At 46.6% G+C, this 21,165-nt stretch overlaps 1 protein-coding gene across 2 annotated transcripts; it reads right to left on the reverse strand.

The window, feature by feature from the left end:
* On the reverse strand, positions 1–14,316 carry NCMAP (non-compact myelin associated protein). 2 transcript variants are annotated; one of them, XM_030464399.1, is made up of 4 exons: positions 7,315–7,372; positions 2,646–2,740; positions 2,438–2,522; positions 1–1,347 (listed from the first exon to the last, which is right to left on the reverse strand). In XM_030464399.1, the coding sequence occupies exons 2-4, from the start codon at positions 2,728–2,730 to the stop codon at positions 1,206–1,208; spliced, it is 312 nt and encodes a 103-aa protein (XP_030320259.1). In that variant the 5' UTR covers positions 2,731–2,740; positions 7,315–7,372; the 3' UTR covers positions 1–1,205. The 2 variants fall into 2 exon arrangements, with proteins under 2 accessions (XP_030320259.1, XP_030320258.1); XM_030464398.1 differs by lacking the exon at positions 7,315–7,372 and adding an exon at positions 14,180–14,316 and having other exon boundaries at positions 8–1,347.
* Positions 14,317–21,165: the final 6,849 nt, after the last annotated feature.

The raw sequence follows: 21,165 nt of genomic DNA on the forward strand, positions 1-21,165 counted from the left end.
AATTTGCTGATGATGGAGCCCTCTGATGTCCTGGCAGTGCCTCAGAGCAGACACCCGGGACACAACTAATCCAGAGGGCTCTGCCCAGCCATCCATGTGAGTGCTTCCAAAGAATTCCAGACGTGTGTGGGAAAGAGTGGAGCTGCTTCCCAGATGCTCAGGTAGTAAAAACAAGAGTTTAACTCCTCGGTTTCTTCTTCGTTATCTGTGCTTCCCTATCAGGGCTGCTTTGATTCACATGCTTGAGACAATCTGCTGCTGGATGCCAGACACTGCTGCTGTGGGTTTGCTCCCAGTGGGCTGTGAATACCCTTGGGAATTTCTTTGTTGCATTACTGTACACCCACCAGCATCAGGCTTGCAATACAACATCACTTTTAGTTACTTTCTAGAATGAAAAACCCTCTAAAAATACTTGAAGCATTAGAGAACAAAGCATTTCAGGATGTGAAAAGCACAAAAGTGGCTCTCTAAAGCTTTACAGTCCCTTTGGATGCTCTGTTTTTCAATTAAAGAATTTCACAGGTTTTGTGTAGGATGAGGCATTCCAACACAACCCCAGTAATGAACCTAAAGCCCTTCTTGAGATGAGAGTGAAAACCCTCAGATACTGAGTTCATTTGGAAGTGGACAGGTTAGCAAGTTTATAGAGGGATTTTTAAAATACTTGAAAATAAAAAGGAACTTTTTTTTATCTCCAAAGATACGTGTGTGGCATTAGAAACACAAAAGTTGGGTAAAGATAAATACAGTTTTGATACTTCCTGTACTATCCATCATGTAGAAAAAGGAGTACAAACCTGTTTCACATCACTCACAACAAACTCAGGTTCAGCCTGAGCTGCAGCTTGCAAGTCCCAATTTTTCTTCCAGTTTCTCATCAGTCATTGTCAACCAGAAAAAGCCCAAACTGTCAGAGTCAGCAAAAGCTCCACAAAATCTGAGCATGCATCTTTTCTTCCAACCTTGATTTATTTGGTCTCTCCACACCCCAAGCTCTGTAAGAGGCTTCTGATGATTTGTATGCTTCCTTCAGTCATCTGACAACTGCCCAGACCTTTTATTTTTCTTCCCAAAGAGGGAAAGCAGGATGGTAGGTGGGAATTAACCATCTACAGACATCATCACTGCTCCACCTGCAGCATCACTTTACTGAGGTCTCCCATGGTAAATAAGAATTCCACAGGGAGGGTGGGTGTTCCCAGTTATCTGTTCTGCATGTGGATATCCACAGGGATGAAAGTCACTGTGGGATGCTGGGACAGGCTGGTGCTGTTCTGTCCCAGAGCAGGAGGCATTGCTGGTTTGGTGGCTTTGGGTTCCAGCTCCCTCTTCACTCTCATGTGTCTGCAAAAGGGAAAGATTGGAATGGTCACCAAGGCTGCTGACACCTCTGGGGGCCTTTCCTGTGGCAAGTACTGGGGAGGTTTCTCTAGAGGCAGGTTACATCATAAATCTACTGAACAGTCAATACTAGCCAGGGTTTCATCCCAAAAGTGCCAAATGGTGGGGCATTGCTTTTAGAGCTTCTAAGTCTAACTCAATGCCCTGAAAAATGGGAACTCAGTCTCCTCTTTGTCAGCCTTGATGCACACAGGAATCCCTAAGAGGAGCTTCCATCAAGCCTCCTCCAGCAAGAACCTCTCTCAGCTTCCTAGCAACTCAATCAGAGAACACTGATGGTGAGATTCAGGACACTTCAATCAAGCACATCATAATTTGGATTCTCCAAGAAGGCCAATGGCATCCTGGGGTGCATTAGAAAGGGTGTGGTTAGTAGGTCAAGAGAGGTTCTCCTCCCCCTCTATTCTGCATTGGTGAGGCCGCACCTGGAGTATTGTGTCCAGTTCTGGGCCCCTCAGTTCAAGAAGGACAGGGAAGTGCTTGAAAGGGTCCAGCGCAGAGCTACTAAGATGATGAAGGGAGTGGAACATCCCCCTTATGAGGAAAGGCTGAGGGAGCTGGGTCTCTTTAGTTTGGAGAAAAGGAGACTGAGGGGTGACCTCATCAATGTTTTCAAATATGTAAGGGGTGAGTGTCAGGGAGATGGAGTTAGGCTCTTCTCAGTGGTGACCAGTGATAGGACAAGGGGTAATGGGTGTAAATTGGAGCACAGGAGGTTCAAGTTGAATATCTGGAAAAATTTTTTTCCTGTAAGGGTGACAGAGCCCTGGAACAGGCTGCCCAGGGGGGTCGTGGAGTCTCCTTCACTGGAGACATTCAAAACCCGCCTGGACACGTTCCTATGCGAAGTGCTCTAGGTGGCCCTGCTCTGGCAGGGGGGGTTGGACTAGATGATCTTTCGAGGTCCCTTCCAACCCCAAGGATTCTGTGATTCTGTGATTCTGTGAAATGGTCTGTTAGGTCAGAGTGCACCTCCCAGGGATTTTAATTTATCTTGCCTTGTCTTAATGAAGAACAGAACTTTGCCACATACCTGTTATATGTCTTCAATGCAAGCAGAACCACTGTAAAAATAATAATGACTCCAACTACAATGGCAGCAACTATTGCTCCAGAACCTAGCAGGAAAGCAGAAAAAAACCCAAATCTTATTTGCAAAGCTGTCATTGTAGTGTTTGAAGTTTGCAAAGTTCAATGTCCACTTTAAAAAAAAAAAAAAAAGCCACCACCCCAGTTCTTACTTTGATAGAGACTTTCTTCTTGAGACTCTGTGGTCACGTTTACTGAGAAGTGAGTGTTAGAGATGGGTGGTGTGGCTGTCGTCATCTTGATTCAGCTACAGAAGGGAAAAAGAAGAATGAGTTCATAAAATATTAACCCAAATTTGACAGTGCTCATTAACGATTCTGAGCTAACAAAGTGTCACCAAGTGTCACCCCTCAGTGAATGGGGGGTACCTCACAGTGGTGAAAACCTGGCCCTGCTGAAGTCAGTGGAAAGTTTGCTACAATCTAGTCCAGAACAATTTGCATTAAAACACACACTGCTGAGTATTAATGGCAAAAAAATAAGATATAAAGACAATAATGCACTGCTACCTAGGTATTATTGCTGGTATAGAAGTTTAGAATAAATCTATATTTTAAAATGCTTTAGGATTTTAGATGATCATTTCAGGTTGAGATTCAGATCACTGAGCAAGTGTGTGGGAAATATCCACTTAAGGAAAAGCCAACACAGAAAGGTTTAAAATCTCATTTATACAATAGAGTTTAAAGTAGCTTCATTCATCTAACATGGAGAAAGAAAAAAATTTAACCACCTAACCTGAAACTCCAGAATTCCATGACAAACACCAGTGATCCAATGACAGAAAAAACATTGCAATGGGACAGACAGAAAGCTCAGGGCAGCTCCTCGCTCATCCCAGTGTCATTCCAGGGCTGTTACTGGAACTGAAAGGGAATAGCTGGAAATATGCTGGGCCCTGCAGTTTGGTAGGGTAAAACTGGAGACCTAGAAAGAGCTGCCTGTATGGTTACTGATTTTATGAGAGTTTTCCAAATGTTTTCTAAATGTGACCAGTAACCTTAGCCATTAAAAGACTCCTTCAGTCCTAGAAGGGTGTGAATGCCACTTCAAACCAACCTCTGAAACCATTTCAGCTCCTGCCTTCAGAGAGCTAATACCCTCATTGCAAATTAAATTATTCTTCAACACCTGATATGGGAGTTGAGTTTCCCATTTTATCTGTTGCCCAGTATCACCAGTGAGAGCTTTGCTCTACTTGGTTATGCTCCGTTGGGATCAAATTATTGAGTGGATAGAAATCAGTCAGTAATAAAAAGAACTGGAAGTGTGAAATGCAGCCTCCCTTCCCTGCCTCCTTATTTAAGTTTTCCTCCAAGTTTCTGCAATGCAGCATCCAGCACATAAATAAAACACATCTAGTGGCAGGGTACAGCTTTGGGAGGCAAGGAGGACAAAGCTCTGGTGGCTCTTGGCAGGCAGGGTGCTGTTTTGGGGTGGGGAGGCCAGGAGCTGAGTCAAGACCTTTTCAGCCTGGAGAAGAGGAGGCTCAGGGGAGACCTCATCACTCTCTCCAATTCCCTGAAAGGAGGTTGGAGCCAGGGGGGGGTTGGGCTCTTTTCCCAGGCAACTCTCAGCAAGACAAGAGGGCAGGGTCTCAAGTTGTGCCAGGGGAGGTTTAGGTTGGAGATGAGAAAGAATTTCTTTCTGGAGAGGGTGATCAGGCATTGGAATGGGCTGCCCAGGGAAGTAGTGGATTCTCCGTGTCTGGAGATCTTTCCAAAGAGCCTGGATGTGGCACTGAGTGCCATGGGCTGGGAACCACGGGGGGAGTGGATCAAGGGTTGGACTTGATGACCTCTGAGGTCCCTTCCAACCCAGCCCATTCTATGATTCTATGATTCCAACCAGTTTGTAAAGCAGTCCAACTGGAAGTCAAGTTATTGTAACTGCTCTTTGGGGCCTCCAGGGAGAAGAGTTACTCTTGTCTAGGAACTGATCACAGATGGGAAGGTTTTTGTCCTTCTCTCTTTGTGCTTCTCCCCAGGACTGCCACCAAGTCACAGCCTTAAACCAGGCCCTCCCAAAACTGTTCCCAGAGTAAACTGCAACGGAGGTTCAAGGGTTGGACTTGATGATCTCAGAGGTCCCTTCCAACCCAGCCCATTCTGGGATTCTATGATTCTAAGACCTGGTGTGTGCTTGGGAGGCTTCGCGAGTGGATGGGTGAGAAATGAGAGATTAGAAACCAGCAGGAAGGGAAACAGTCCCTGTCTGCCTGGGTGTGAAGGGTCAGAATTGCCAGGTCGATTCATCAAATACTCTGATCCTCTCAAGTTAAGAAGGTTGGAGGTTTTTGGTTCATTTTTTTTTTCTTTAGAAAAACAAAAATAACTCTGTCTTGAATCTGTAACTGGGTCATTCTCCTCCGACTGAATGATTCCTTTGTTTAGCTGGGGCCAAATTAATTCAGCAACATGATCAACTGTAGTTATAGATCTTTCCATGCTGACAGAAATATTTTGTCTTTAGGGTTTGCTCAGCCTTATTGTATAGCAGAGATTTACACAAGCCTTGGAGGAACATGTGAGAGGCACCAAAGTTGGGATGTGGCTCTGTCACCATCCCTTCCCCCACAAATCCATTTGAAACTACGTTGAGGAAAATCCTGCAGTGGACAACCAGAGGCTGGAGGGACACACTCAGGGGAAGCTGAGCAGGTATTCTGACTATGGACATGGCTCAGAAAAAGCCACATCTGACTTGTACCTTGTGCTTCTGGCTTGGAGAGGACAAATCCCAGATTTACAGGAGTGTTTTGCTCCTTGTCTGGCTACTAAAAGAAAAACCCCAAATAAAAAAGGCTGAATAATTTCAATATTAAGCCATGTAATATTCATACCTACTAACCTCCACCTTGCTAGTGATGAACATGAGTCACCTAGAACCAAAATATTTTCATTGTTGTCAGTGAAACTGCCTATTTACAGAAGGCTTCCTTTACCCAAGAGGGTGTAACAATCTAAGCTGCAATTTTAAAAATCCACCCAATCTCTTCTTTGGTTTTCCTGCATTGTGAAGCAATTGAAGAGGTTCAGGTTTTGTGTCTCAGGCTGGGGTGGGAGTCCTTGATTCTGCACCTTGGTTCTGCTGCTTTCCCTACACCAAACCTCTGCTCCATTCTTCCCCTGGGAAGCAGCAGGGTTACACCTGAACAAACCTTTGGGACACAGCAAAACCCAGAGGAACCCACCCAGGGTTGGATCCTACAGGGTTGGATTGCAGGCTGGATCCTGCTCTCTTTAGAAAAAACATTTGGAAAAACAAGGGTGCTCACAAAAAAGCTGCACAGGAGGGGAGAAGAGCTGGACTTTGATACAGCAATCACAGGACATTCTTTCTTTATGACACACCCTCTGCACACACACCTGCCCGGGGGTTCTGAGAGCCACAAATTCAGTTCTTGAGCCATGGGGTGGAGGCCCAACACTGCTGGTGACTTTTTCATCCCCCTGTGATGGGGCTAGACATGTTTCCATCAAGTGAAGCTTTGGGCATGTTTCCATTTCAAACACCTTCACAGATAGAGCATATAGGTTGTTTTGGCAAGTGGTAGCAATGCCCCTTTTGATCCAACCCTGCTGCCCTGCTGGAGCTGAAGCTCATTTCCAGCGAGCTGGGGATCAGAGCTCATCTGTCAAGCAGCTCCTGCAGCACCTGGCAATTACAGGAGAGGGGCAACAGGGAACAGAAGGGTTTGTTTGAGTTTTTCCAGGAGAGCTGGACTTGGAGAGCCAACTCCCTGCCAGGGAAAGCAGGTGCTGGTTAAGAAGACACAGAGATCCAGTGCTTTGCCACCCAGAAAAAAAGGTGGTCTTTGCATCAAGCTGTGCTGCAGGCTATAAACTAGACACAGGCAGCTATTGTTTCTCCAGTAGTAACATTAATACTGGTGTTGACCCAGAGGCTCAATTAGAGAATTAACAAATCCTGTCAGCTGCACTGCTGCACAGATAATATTTTCATTTTATATTGTGGCAAAACACAGGCTGAAAACCAGGTGATTTTTTTCCCAGAACAGTCTTATATGATCAAAAGGCCACTGAGGGCTGAACTTAACATTAACACTACCAGGGTGCAGGAGCTGTACAAGGAGATGCAGCTCCTCAGAGACATGAAGCATTAATTCCAGTAAATAAATGCCAAGATGTCATCCTAGAAGCCCAAGAGACAGATCCTACTAACTAAGAGGGGGGAAGATCTTCCTACCAGGTGAGATGTGGTTGTCCTGGCAGTTGATTGAACTTCAGATTCATTCTCTCCTGCAAGAATTCCACATCCAAGACCCATCACCACCCTTTCTCTTGCAAAAGCAGGGACTGAGGAGCCAGCTACTGCCCACCTCCACTTTGCCAAGGCGCTCAGTGCTAGGATGTGCCTGTTGGAGGCTCAGCTCAAAGCATCTCATCTCAGCACCCACATCACCCTGAGCAGCAAACTAACTCCCATCCAAGGGAGAAGTTAATCCTAAATCTGGAGTTTCTCTTTCTCCCTAAAAGTGACGAGACTCAAGAACCTGGCTTGCAAGCAATCCCAGGAGGAAGAGGATGGATGTTTCTGCTCCACTCCTGTCTCCACCCAAGCAGCCTGACCTGCCCTCTCTTTGCACTGAGCTTTGCCTTGTTAAGCACAGCAAACACCAAGTGGTTGGGACCTGCACCTTTCATTGCTGTTTTCAAGCAGCAGGAGAGAATCAGTCAAGGCTTTCATAGCACAGCCTGGCAGCAGGGTTATATTTAAGTCACAAACTCAGCTTCAGCTCTCTGTGAACTGGCAAACCATCCACCTTCCACCCAAACAGCCTCACGCTCCCACCCTCACCTTCCAGCAGCTCCATGAGCCATGAGAAGCAGGAACGTCACCAGGGGGTTGAGGCAAGCTGTAATTTCAGAAAGTAATAAAAACACAATGTGCTTCAGTGAGACCTGGATGTGCCTGAATTTACCCTGTGAGGCTCTAAAGAGGGAGGAAGAGGGAAAAAAAAAAAATAAAAAGAAACCCCAAGGCCAAACGGGGCTGGCTGGAGTGAAGGCAGAAACGTGGGCTCAGGAAAACAACCCAGCTCTGTATGGAGCCTGTGTCCTGCTGTCAAACCTGCTGGTTTGGAACCAGAAACATTATATATTACTGCATTGTTTAATTTACAACTTGCTCTGCAGAAGCTGCACATAAAGTCTCATTTTCCATTGAGTTTGCTCTTTTTTTTTTAACCCCTCTATGAAAGATTCAAGTATAGCAGAAAGCTGGGCATTCCCAGCTGGACTCACTGTCCTTTACAAACTAAATTTAAAAAAGCAGCAAGGGGAAGGCAGCTGCAGCAGGACCTGGTGTCATCCTGAGGGGAAGAACAAGACAAATGAAAGCAGACAAGAGCTGGGAGAGCCATTTTAGGCTCCTGAACTGAAAACTGTGGGAATGGCCAGGACTGCCCAGCAGGGTCCAAAGCTGGAAACAAGAGCATCAGGAGCCCTGTGCAAGGTGACACTGTGCTGCCAAGCCCTGCAAACCTTTACAGCCACCAGCCATGGTCAGGTCCCACCTTTGCTCCAAACCTTTATGTAAGCATTTGTCTCAGGTTCTGGCACGAGCTCTCCAGGTTTCACTCTTGTTAAAGCACATACTCAAAGCATTTCATTTCCTTGCCAAGACAGTTACACAAAATGCAGGCAGCTCAGCACAGTAGCAGCACCAAGTAAAAAAAAAAAACACATTTCTACCTGCGTGGCTTATGTCTTGAGAGGGGCTAAAACCCCTCAGCTCACCCAGATGACAAGAAATGAGGAAGTGCAGACAGGTCCCCAGAAAGAAATGTCCTTGTTTTGAAAGCCCTGCCTGGAAACTTGAACCAGAGAGATTTTGTTGTTGGCTTGCCCAGAAGCAATGTCTAAACCCCACTGCGAACTGCAGATTTCCCAATTTTCTAATTTTCTGCCTTAAAATTCTGGGCCACACACGTTTCTCATCTCCCTCTGTGTGAATGCACTTATTGATGGGAATAAGTCACTGCACCACGTTCAGCAAAGTGCATTCACATCCTAAAAACCACTCCAGATCCTTCAGGGTAGGACTGTCCATGCTGACAAGACAGGATATGGAAACAAAACAAGCTGGAGGTATTTTCCCACTGGTTACAGGCCAGGATCTAAGGGACACTTGGATTAGAGGACTTGTTTAGACCCTTGTTAGGTACATGTCAGAATCAGGATGTCAACTTAAAATGGAAAAAACCTCCATGCCACTTCCACACTGTTGAAGTTCCTGCAGCTCAAAGCTTGCTCTGCTCCAACAAAACCTCCACTCTTCTTCCAGAATTATTCAGTGAGTCTGTCAGGTTAAGCTCAGATGCCTGTTGTTGATTTTTTAATTTTTCAAGCACCCCAAATCCCCTTCTTTTTCTGACAGATATTGGATGTATCATTTAGAGCTTCCCACCAGCTGGTTGTCTGGGATTTCTTCACTGCTTGTCTAAGTTTCCAGGCAGACCTGTGGAAACTGGGATCTATAAAACCCATTCCATCCAGAACTCCTAAATGCTGAGATTTTAAACTAATATATCACCCCAAATAAAAACTGCTCTGTTTAATGTGCTGTGATTATATAGCAAAGCTCCTTGAAGGAAAACTACAACAAACCATTTGGTTCAATGGTTGCACTTGCAGAACCTGGAGTTACTTCAGTACCTGGATCTGAAATGATTCATTTCAGAAATGGAATAACATTTTTAAAACAAAACTGTCATTTACATGCAATGCACGGATGATATAGCAGATAGATATATCATCTGATTGATTAATTAATTAATCAGATAGAGAGACCTGGGAGCAATTTTGCAGCTTATTTCTGAAAGGAATGCTAGAGGTTTTCTTTCAAAAGGTTGTCACCTTTTTAAAATTATTATTAGCAGGCTCTTGTTCTGTTTTTTTTAACTTATGTGTGTACACACATGAGATGCTAAATTAACCAGCTCTGAGGGGTGTAATCAAGAGCTGGCAAACAAGAAGTCTCATGGGATCCACCTTCATATAACAGAGTGGGAAAGATGGGATACACTGCTTGGTCTATTTTTTTTTTTTTTTTGGAGAAAGGATTCCTTACTTTCCAACCACACAGAACCACATCTCAGGACTTCAAGCAAAATAACACAGAGACTGAGGACACTGATTTCCATGTCCATGGGGTGCTCTCCAAGGCTCTGGCTGTGTCAGGAATCTCTCTTATTTTGTCCCTGCAATCAGGAAAGCTTTTTCTGACTCTGCATGAGTGTGGCTGCACATCTGGGATATCTCCCACACTTTCTGGAAGGGATTGGATGCACTTCTGTTATTACATTTTGCAGCAAGTTGGTATAGAGATACCAGCACATCCCAGAAATGCTGTGTCTGTGCTAAAGTCAGTTCTCAGGCACACAATTCAGCTGGGAAAGTCTACATGAGGGACAGCCAATTCAGAGCCCAGAACTAAGCCTGAGGCTGAGTCCCAGCTCATCTGGATTCAGCAGGAGCTGGAAGCCCTCTCCCATGCACAGACGTTTTAGCAGAACCAGGTTTCTGAGCAGCAGCTCCCACCAGTGCCTGGCAACACACTTAACTTCTGATTTGGGAATGAAAAATGCAGGCTGGTGGATCACAGGATTCACCACAGCAATGGGGGAAGAAAATCCACCTGCACTCACACATTGAAAACATTACAGTTCTTGTGGCAGGGGGAGCAGCCCAGATCCCACCTGGGCATCCCAAACACCACCCACTCCAGACTCTGGACTCTAAGGTGGCTCTAATCCACTACACACCAGTAAGGTCCCTCACACCCTGTGTATTCCTGGGAGGTGGGGAGCACAGGAGGGAAGGATGTGTAATTAGCAGTTAAATATTATCCAGGAAAAAAATAATGATCCAGAAAGAAGACAAAATTTCCCCCTGTGCTCAGTCCTGGTGAGGCCACAGCTTGAGTCCTGTGTCCAGTTCTGGGCCCCTCAGCTCAGGAAGGAGATTGAGGTGCTGGAGCAGGTCCAGAGAAGAGCAAGGAGGCTGTGAAGGGATCCAGCAGAATTCCTGTGAGGAAGGGCTGAGGGAGCTGGGGGTGTTGAGGCTGGAGAAGAGGAGGCCCAGGGGAGACCTCATCACTCTCTCCAATTCCCTGAAAGGAGGTTGGAGCCAGGGGGGGGTTGGGCTCTTTTCCCAGGCAACTCTCAGCAAGACAAGAGGGCAGGGTCTCAAGTTGTGCCAGGGGAGGTTTAGGTTGGAGATGAGAAAGAATTTCTTTCTGGAGAGGGTGATCAGGCATTGGAATGGGCTGCCCAGGGAAGTAGTGGATTCTCCGTGTCTGGAGATCTTTCCAAAGAGCCTGGATGTGGCACTGAGTGCCATGGGCTGGGAACCAAGGGGGGAGTGGATCAAGGGTTGGACTTGATGATCTCTGAGGTCCCTTCCAACCCAGCCCATTATAGGATTCTATGATTCAAATGCCTCCAGGCACCTGTATGAATCTCAAGGCAGGGAGGCTCAGGAGGGAGGGTGACTGAGAGTCAAGGTGACAAATTTTAGAAACCAGCAACACGTGCACTCAGAGGGAAAGCAAGAAAATTCATCTGAGCTGAACCTTTGGCTGGAACCTGGCAGCCACCAGTGGCATCATCTCATGCAGCCCTCAAATCACACTACCTGAGAATTTGTGTTCAATGTTTAAAGAAGTCCCAGCAAATGGCATGTTGGTGGTAAATTGAGGGGATCTGGACAAATAAACCATACAAACACACAGAAAAAAAAAGCACCTCACCCTTGAGGACATCCTGCTGCTCTCCATGCAGCAGAAATTCCCCCCTGCTTTGTGCATGTAAAGCTCTAGAAAAAGCTGTTACTGCAGGGCTCATTTCAGCTCTTCAGCAATCCCTCTGGAAAATTGTCTGCAGCTTTTCGAATTAAATTAAAGAAAATTAAAGGAAAAAAAAAACCAAAACGTTGCAGACTCAGCAGTGGTTTTGCAGAAATGATCTCCAGACTCTGCACCTTGCTGGAGCTGCCATTTATTGTAAAGCTGGAGCCTCCCTGGCCAGTCCCTGCTGTTCTCAGAAGCCTGTGGAGCAGTCACTTACCCAAGGGCAGGAGATGCCAGGAACAATCCGAGGGGGAAGGGAATCCCATGGAACAAGCATCCAGAGCTCACAGGGTGACCCAGAGCAGCTGCCTTCTGTGTCAGAGAATTTCTGACAGTTTCTCTGCACAAACCCCAGAGCTCGAATCCACACAGCTCCTACCTGCTGGGCATTTCTTGTAGCTTTTCTAAAGACAAATACATTTGCTAGGTCAAGAGTTTTGAGACTTCTGTTACAGATGGTGAAAGAAATAGGGAACTTCATCTTTCCAAGTCATTATTTGGGTTTTCTGTTTTGCTCTGAAGCTGTGGTGGTTCAGCTCTGCAGGGACAGGCAGCCCAAGGTCCCTAGTGCTGCTGTGCTGGGGTTATTCCACCCTCCTCAGCCTGAGCACTGCCAAATCCTACCCTAAATTTAGCACCTTCTCTGCAAGAGGAGCAGTTAAGTGCTGATGTTAGGTGGGATGACTCCAGGTGTGTGTTTGGGCCAGGGGCTGTCTCCATCCAAAGCATCCTGACTCCAGGCCCCATGGAAATGAGGTTATAATTTTGTTGCTCCATAGGGGTGGTTGGGAAAACATTAAGCTATGTATGGCAGTGGGAAACTGGGTGACTCAGACATCCCAGCAGCTTTTTTTTTCTTGCTTTCCTCATCTGTGATCCCCATTCATGCCTCTGATCATCTCTCCCTGCAAGAAGCTTAGCAAACACCATGGCTTTTGGCTGCATTTCCCAATTCTTGTGACTCAGGAAAAGCAGAAAGGCAGCACAGTCATCCCCACCACACTTTTTTGATTCTCCTACATGCCCAACAACAGGCCAGGTCAATCACTCACCAGCCCCCAACCAAACCCCCTCTCAGCACATTGCTCTTCAGCAGCACTGATCCCAGCACATGAGCACCCAGCACCTGAGGTGCCATCCCAAAGAGCAGGGACTGCTTTGGGGAGATGCCAGCACCCTGCATGGGTGCTCAGCATTCATGGATTTACCCCAATGAGCACAGCAGCTGTAGGTGGAGGTGCTTGGCATACCACTCACAGGCTTCTCCAGCTCCCTGTGTTCACTAAATCCTGACCAATTCACTGTTCAGTGCCATAAAGTTAGAAGAAGAATTTAGTGTAACTAATTAAAAGTCACACTTTCAGCAGCAGCCAGATAGGAGCAAGGCTGGACTGGAAACCCTCGTGAATAACTGCCCACAAGGGAGCCAAATCTACTGCCAGTTGTGGGTTGGAGTTTTGGGACTCTTGTCCTCTGCCTGCAGCTTAGTGTGGGGTACAATGGGCTCCCCCAGCTACTGGGCTGGATCTCCTGCCATTCAAGCTGTTTATTCACAGCTTGTTATTACTGGGACATAAATCCCAATACTGCTGTAAGAACCTCCACGAGTTTCGTAACCCTCAGGTTTTTTCTCTCTTCAAAAATACAGAGAGAACTCTGTGAGCAATACAGAAAATGCAGCTCCTTACAGTTTGCAGAGAGCAGGAAGAAAGAAAAAAAAAAAAACAAAAAAAGCAGTGTGAGATTTTTCAAAGCACTGCAGATATAACTTGGTGAATCCAGGAGGCACCTTCCCCTCTTCTAAGAGCACTGTGTAGGCAGACTCAGGGGCTGTGTAATACTTTACACCTGATCCTCCAGAACTGTTCAAACCTGGATCCACAGCCTGGTGACCTGACAGCCACTGTCCCAGGGCCATGAAGTCACTGTCACTCTGCTGCCCTTGTCTGCAAGAACCAAACCCTGCTGCCCCAAAGGCTCCATGATGGATCATATCAGCTAAAATCGCTTACAAAAATACTTTGCCTCCTTTAGCAAGGGCTTCCCGGGGCATTAAGTGCATTAATTACCATGAAAAAACAGAAATCACAGCTCAAATCTGTCAGCAACTTCAGCCTCTTGCCAAGTCCTGAGAGCAGGCGAGTTCTGTTCTGTGCTGGAGACACTCAGCAAACTGGAACACAACCCTCCAAGGTTTTTTTTTTTCCTGTTAAATATTAGTCTGCCAGCCCTTCCCAACACACTGCTCAGCAGAGTTAAAACAAAACGAAAAAAAAAACCAATAAAGAAAAGGACAAAAAAAGAAAAAAAAACGAAACAACAAAAAAACCCAACCAAAAACCAAACCACCAGCAAATCTTATTTGTGGTGCTGGGGTTGAGTGAAGTCAGGACAAGAGATTCAGCACATCCCCAGGACACTGCCAGGGAGAGAAGAATCTTTCAGCAGATGTACAAACTTCTCTCTGGGAGGAAACAGCTTCCCAGATCAGTTCCAGTTCCTTTACATTCAAGGTTTCTAATTAACGAAGCAACAGCTAAAGCAGCAGCCTGAGCAGAAAACCTCCGAGTTACCCATAATAGAACTTGGCTGCACACAGGCACATTTCCTGCACCTCTGTACAAACCATTTGCCCCTAAACCCGGAGCAACCCCATGAAACCCCCATTCACAGCCATCTCGCTGGCAGCAGAAAGCAACGGGGAGCAGGAAAATAAAATTCATATCAATTCAAAATACAACTCGTGGATACTCAGCCCTCCTCAAAGCTTCTCCTCCCCCCCCCCCCCATTCCCGCTGCCCGAGCTACTCACGGGGGGATGCTGCAGCTTCAGGACCTCATCACCACCTTCCGATGTCCCGCAGAGGAGGCGGAAAACGGGGTCCCCCCCACCCCTGCTTCCCGGAGCAAGCCGCCCGCCGTCCCGCTCCTTCCCAGCCAGCCCGGGGGGAGCCAACGGGCAGCCGGAGCCGGTACCGAGATCCCGGCTCAGCCAGCCCAGCCGCAGGTGGGTCTCCGGAACCGCCCAAGCCGGCCCCCAGCACCGCCTCCCCGGCTCGGCAGAGCCCCGGGTGGGCCCCGCAGGCACCCGCCTCCCGGAGGGGCTGAAAAAGGGGGAAAAAAGAAAAAAAGGGGCAGAGGGGCTCTGACGTGGAAGCGGCTCGGAAGTTGTGAGGTTTGGAGAAGCAAAGCGGCTGCTCCAGCCCGGCTCTGAGGTGGGGAAATCATCCCAAGGTACAGCGGGCAGAGAGGGGGAAGGGACACGGAGCTGAGACGACGGCTGCTGCCTTCTGAAAAACCCATCTTGTCCCTGGGACAGTTGTGTGGCTTGATAGTGCTGGGACTCAGTTCCTCACTGCTGAGTGGTTTCATGGAGCCAGAACCTAATCAGTTCCTGCCGGGCTCCTGGCTCAACCGGATCTCCAAAGCTTTGAGAAAACATCCAGACTTCTGGAGAACTTCAAATGCCCCAAAGGTCTCCCAGGCACTTTCCGAGATAAATCCCAAGCACATAGAGCCCAAAGTCCCCAGAAGTGGTTTTGTCTGCTCAGGAGTAGGATCGAAAGCATCAGACTGAAAAGGAATTCTTGCCCTTAACCTGTAGTTGGCTTTATTCTGCATTTCCCACTAATGATGTGGGGAAGAAGCGTGTGACCACAGTCCCTGTTTGCATTTTTTCATGCACGACTCACACTTAGGAAATAGGTCTGACCCCTGTCTGACCCCTGACACTGCTCCCACCAGAAATCAGAAGCCCTCTGGTCTGGCCTCAATTAATGGTTTGTGCTTGAACTGCTGTGCAGAAGACATTTCCCCTGTCCTACATCTCAGCTTCTTCATCTGGGTACACACATAACACCAGAAAGTGGCAGACCAGAACCAGGCAGGCATTTGGGTCTCTGCAGCTCTGCTGCATCTTTGGTTTCTTGGTGCTTTGAGCTGGAGTCAGCAGAGCTCAACACTCCTGAATAGATGGAATTTCTCTGAGTTGCTTATTCGAGGTGTTCTGGAAGAGGCAGGGAAAGAAAGGGCAGCAAACACATCTACAACCCACAGCTCACTCACCTTCCTCTGGAGGAGAAATAAACTCTGAGCAGATACAGAAGTGTCACCATGTGAAGCACTTGGGAGGCAGTGATAAAAGATGTCACAGAGAAACCAAGCCTTGCCTTGGTGCCTGTCACCTTGGTGCTTGCAGAGACAGCAGCAGCCACACATCCCATTTTATGAGCCACTACTCAAATCCAAGTGAAGATGGTGAGGAGCAAACAAAACAGCACCATTGGTGCAGGAAACAAATACCTCCTTAAGAAACATTTGTGTTCTCCTGAGGTTCTTGTTCACAGTGGACTGGTTTCTATGGTGAACCCCACAGAACAAAACCATAGGGCTTTTCTCACTTTCTCAGAGTCTCAAGATCCAATTACTTAGCAAAAAAATTCTGTATGGCTCCAAAGACCCACATTTGTCACTTCCAACTCAATTCCTTTGCCTCAATCACACTAAAACCCCATGCAGGTATCACAGATCCTTAAAACCACAGTCTTGACAGCCTCACTATTACTCACCATTCATCTTTTCAAGGAATACATTTTGTTTGATGGGTTCTTTACCAATTACTGCCTCATCCTGCATAAACAAGAGTGAACATGAGGATCTGTTCTGGGAAGAGGAGTGGTATTCCCTGTTACAGACTCTCCCTGGGCTGTAAATTTCTCTCTGAAGTAGAAGGGGCTTCTATTCAACAGCACGCACTCACAACTTGGAAGAAGTGCAAATATTGCATGTCAGTTAATAATAACATTTACAGTAATAGTCCTTAATAAATTTAAAATAGTACAAGAAAGGGAAACACCAGCGACTGGTCAGGCAGCCCATAGTGATGTGGAAAGAGGAGAAAGTTCCATAATTTCACCAGAGTCCCTTCCTGTTGTCCCCAGTCATAGAATCATAGATCATAGAATCATAGAACTGGCTGGGAATGGAAGGGACCTCAGAGATCATAAGTCCAACCCTTGATCCACTCCCCCTGTGGTTCCCAGCCCATGGCACTCAGTGCCACATCCAGGCTCTTTGCAAATTATCTCCAGACACGGAGGAATCCACTACTTTCCCTGGGCAGGCCCATTCCAATGCCTGATCATCCTCTCCAGAAAGAAATTCTTCCTCATCTCCAACCTAAACCTCCTCCTGGCACAACTTGAGACCCTGCCCTCTTGTCTTGCTGAGAGTTGCCTGGAAAAGAGCCCAACCCCCCCCTGGCTCCAACCTCCTTTCAGGGAGTGGAGAGAGTGATGAGGTCTCCCCTGAGCCCTCCTCTTCTCCAGCCTCAACACCCCCAGCTCCCTCAGCCTCTCCTCACAGGATCTGTGCTGGATCCCTTCACCAGCCCAGTTGCCTACTTTGGACCCTCTCCAGCACCTCAATCTCCTTCCTGAGCTGAGGGCCCAGAACTGGACACAGGACTCAAGCTGTGGCCTCCCCAGGGCTGAGCACAGGGGCAGAATCCCTTCCCTGGACCTGCTGGCCACGCTGTTCCTGAGCCAGCCCAGGATGCCATTGGCTTCTTGGCCACCTGGGCACACTGCTGGCTCCTGTTCAGCTTCCTGGCAATCCAGACTCCCAGGTCCTTTTCTGCCACTCTGTGCCCAGCCTGGAGCTCCCCATGGGGTTGTTGTGGCCAAAGTGCAGGGACCCGGCACTTGGCCGTGTTAAACCTCAAGTCCCTGCTTGCTGTGCCACCAGATGTGAGCAGGAACACGGCCACTGGCCACGGGGTCAGGAAGGATACAGGATTTAATTATATTTCATGTAACACAGCAAAACAACAGATTCCTGTATCTTTCTCTGTGCCTCACCCCAGCACTGCTGACACCTGGGTTCCCCTGATGCTATAGTTGGGATATGCTGGCTTCACCAAGGGAATCAAACATTCCCTTCTGCACGCCTCAGCACGTTCCAGTGCAAGCAGCTTTGTTCAGAAGAGGATTTCAGGTGTTGGTTAAGATGGAAATACTGCTTGTTCTCTAGTGCAACTCAGCACAAAAACAACTTGAAGACAAAATACCTCAATGACCAAAGCACAGTGTGCCACCTGCCTCCCCACGGGGATGGGAACTGTGATACCAGCACCATGTCTCTAGCTCCCATCTTTAGGTGGAGAGCATGGACACATCCATTGTGGAAACCTTCCTCAAGTGGATGGTGGATGGCAGGGGGACAGCCCCACAGTCACACTCAGATTCAGCTCAGTCAAGAGCTACAGGAGAAAAAAAATGTATTTTATCTTGCTCAGAACAAAGCTGTCACAAGCACAGAGGTAACCAGCTGCAGAAGAACACGTTCCTCTGAGGTTCAAGGACCACAACTCCCTCCTGTGTCACCACCCAGCTCCACTGTGGCCCCCTGCCCCCTTGTGCTGACCTTGGCTTGTAGAGAAGGGGAGGAAGTCCCAGCATGATGTATTGCAGGTGCTGTGTAAGCCCACACAGGAACAAAGGCTCACAGATCCAGCCAGGTGCTCTCCTCCTGCTTGGTTTAGGAAAGGAAATACTTCTGCATTTTTCTCCAAGGAAATGAGGCTTGGCTGTGCTCTCTTTCCACATTAAAGCACACTGGACCATGAAAACCTCCTAGAAAGTTTTATACATTAAGCAGAGCAAGTAAAAAAACAACAGAAATGGTAAGATTCATAAGACAATCTTCTGTTCTGAACTAAAAAAAGATCAGTAATTCAAAACCAGACAAAAATGGAAAATTTAGGCCTTTCAGGGAATAAATTAAGGAAGAGACATTTCAGGTGTGAGGTCTTTTTAGAAGGAAGCAGTTGAGTAACAAGGTAGAAAGAGAAGGGGTAATGACAGGACTTGCAAAAACAGGGCCCATTCTTCACTATTGTAAAATAAAACCTAAACACCCCAGCAACTTTTTTTTCAGAATACACAGACCCAAAGAAAAGACCACACATTTTTCAGCTGCTTCCCCAGAAGAATGCTTTAAAGAATTTGGGATATTTATTTATACAAAGCACAGGCTCAGAAAGGACTGAGTTGGTGCCTCTGTGCATGCCTCTTCTAAAAATGGCACACCAGTAAATAGCAGGTCAGTGATAAAGAGAAACTGGTGCTGATTGTCATTACTGAATCATCACATAATTAAAACAAGCTTGAATTTCATTCATTTTATAAGGAAGGCTCTGTCACCCTGGAGATTATGGACAGAGTGGAAGTGGAGTCCTATCACTTCTGATCTCCATCACTGGTCCCCAGGCACTGTCACAGAAAGGAGGCTCCACAGCTCCCCAGACAGTAAAGGAATGGGATTTTTAATTATATTAAATGCTTCAATTCTACTGCCCCAACGTCTTAGGAAAAGGGCACAAAGCCTCCCTCTACTGGCCAACAGAAAAACACTGCTGAGCTTTGTCTCATCTGGGAAAGAGAAGGGTAAAAAAGCACAAGCAGCACAAGGAGCTGATGTCCACTGGGATGCTGAACAAAGCCTGATGTCTGTACCAAAGCCTCACAATTTCCTTCCTGTCAAAAGGGACCTTGGAGTTTTTGAAAACAAGTCATTCTTTATTTCAAAATAACTTCACAGAACTTCATACAGCAAACCCAGACTGGACTTGAAGCAGGTGTCAAACTCTCCATTAAAATTCACAACATCCCAACAGAACTGTGCTGTGACACTGTCAGGGTTAACACTGGCCAGGGAATTAAACCCAGTGACAAGCTGCTCTCTGGTCATCTCTGTCTCCCTCCTTGATAAAGAAAGGAGAGAGAATAAGGGAGAGAGACTGATGGGTTGGAAACTAAACTACACAACTTTAATGAAACAGGAATGATAAATAGGAAAAATTACTAAATCTATACAAATATACAGGAAAATGGAAACCACATTCCTCCCCCTTTCCCCCAATAACTCTCACGTCACCACCGAGGCTGCAGGGCAGCCCTGGGAAAGTCCAGGCTGGAATCCTGGGGTCAGGAGCAGTTGGGAGCTGGAGGCAGAACACACAGATATGGGCTGGGATGGATCAGGAGCACAGGCAGAGGAAGGGATGGAATCCTCCCAGGATGCCAGGTGAAGGAAGGGAAGCAGGAAAGGCAGGAAGAGCAGGAGGCTGGGAGCATGGCTTGGCCCTTGTGATGCCTCAAATTATCCTGAGTATGAGGTGTATGGGATGGAATCGTCTGTTTGGTCAGTTCTGGCATCTCTCTTGTCCCTTCCTCCCCAAAGGAGGCTGCAGGTGGGACCTCTTTATTCCTCATGGAGGGTAAAATGTTTCCTCAGAGCTGAGCAGTGTCCTTGGCTCTGCACACCAGGCTCTAGCAGTAACTCCAAACATCAGTGTTATCAGTCCCAGAGCACACACTGACTGAGAAACTTGCTGTTAATTTCAGCAAGTGCAACTACTTACAGGAGACTGAGCTGAAAGCACAAGACAGAAAATCACCTTTATCCTGGCCCAACCAGGACAGACAGGCACCAAAACCAGCACAAAAACCTCCTCAGTCCTCCTTCAGCCCAGCTCTTTTCTGCTGAACTTCTTCAGCACTATTTTTCCAGTAATTTGCTTATGGAAAACCACAAACTACACTTATGACTGTTCCCTCAATTGCACAACGACACAATACCATTGGAAAACTCATAAATCAAACTTGGGGCAATGTGGAATACAGTTAAAAAACAAAACAAACCAACACATAATGAATGGCACTGCATTGTTTTTATTTTAAATGTCTTTACACCATGAGAGATGTTGGAATGCAAGTTGCTACAGGTTTTACACAAGATACATGATAACACTAGTTGCTTGATTTGCCTTATAAAACTGTTCTGAAGGTTTTCCACTTACTCCTACTCACAACTTCTAACAACAGGGTAGAAACGGAACCACAGACAAAATATAAACACCACAGAAATCCAAAATGGACTTCTGGAAATTTGAAAATGCACAAGCCTGATGGAAGAGTCTTTTGTTGGGTTTTGTTTAATAATGTGGAGCAATGAGACAGAGAAGTCAGACTTGAGTGATTTGCAGACCTGAAGAGATACATAAGTATCACATCTGTGGAGACAAACCCATTTTCCTCCTTTTTTCATATATTCTGTTCCTGCCTCTGGAACAAGGACCTGCCTGCAGGATCCCAATTTTGCAGCTTGAAGCTGGTGGCAGGAAGGGATCCACAAGCTGGCACAACACAGAGTTGAAAACTGCTATGCCCAAGCAAATCCATCATTACTGTTTCTCTCTGCTCTTCATCAAGTGAAAACACACTCTAAAATTCAATAAGCACATCATGTAGAACTGAAAACACACTGAAATGAATTTGAAAAAGGCCAATTTCTGAGTGATTTATTTATATAAACTTCAGCAGCCTGGTTTGTTCACAAATAATTTTTTTTTTTAATAGAAAAAAGAAGAACCTGTCTACACTAAAAAAGGTTGATTATAAAATAGCATAAAAGCATTGGTGCCTGTGTCATTCTGCTTGAGGCATGTATTCCTCCTCCTAAAACACTTAACACAAGATACAAAATGAAAGATCTGCATCCAGGTCTCAGAAGCAGCAGATGCTCTGTCAGACAGGACAGGATGCCACACAGAAAAAAGTCTCAATGAGAAACAGCAAACGAGGGCTGAACTGCATAAAAACTGCCTGAGCCAGGCAACTGATTGTCTTAAAATTAATCCCAAACAGACTGAAGAAGTTTAGGTGCACAAGTCAGAAGTTAACCTTAGATGTTTATCTCTTTAATAACTTAATCATAACCTAGCAGTCACTGGAGTTA

The sequence above is a fragment of the Calypte anna genome, chromosome 23 (assembly GCF_003957555.1).
Source record: "Calypte anna isolate BGI_N300 chromosome 23, bCalAnn1_v1.p, whole genome shotgun sequence".
Taxonomy (NCBI): Eukaryota; Metazoa; Chordata; class Aves; order Apodiformes; family Trochilidae; genus Calypte; species Calypte anna.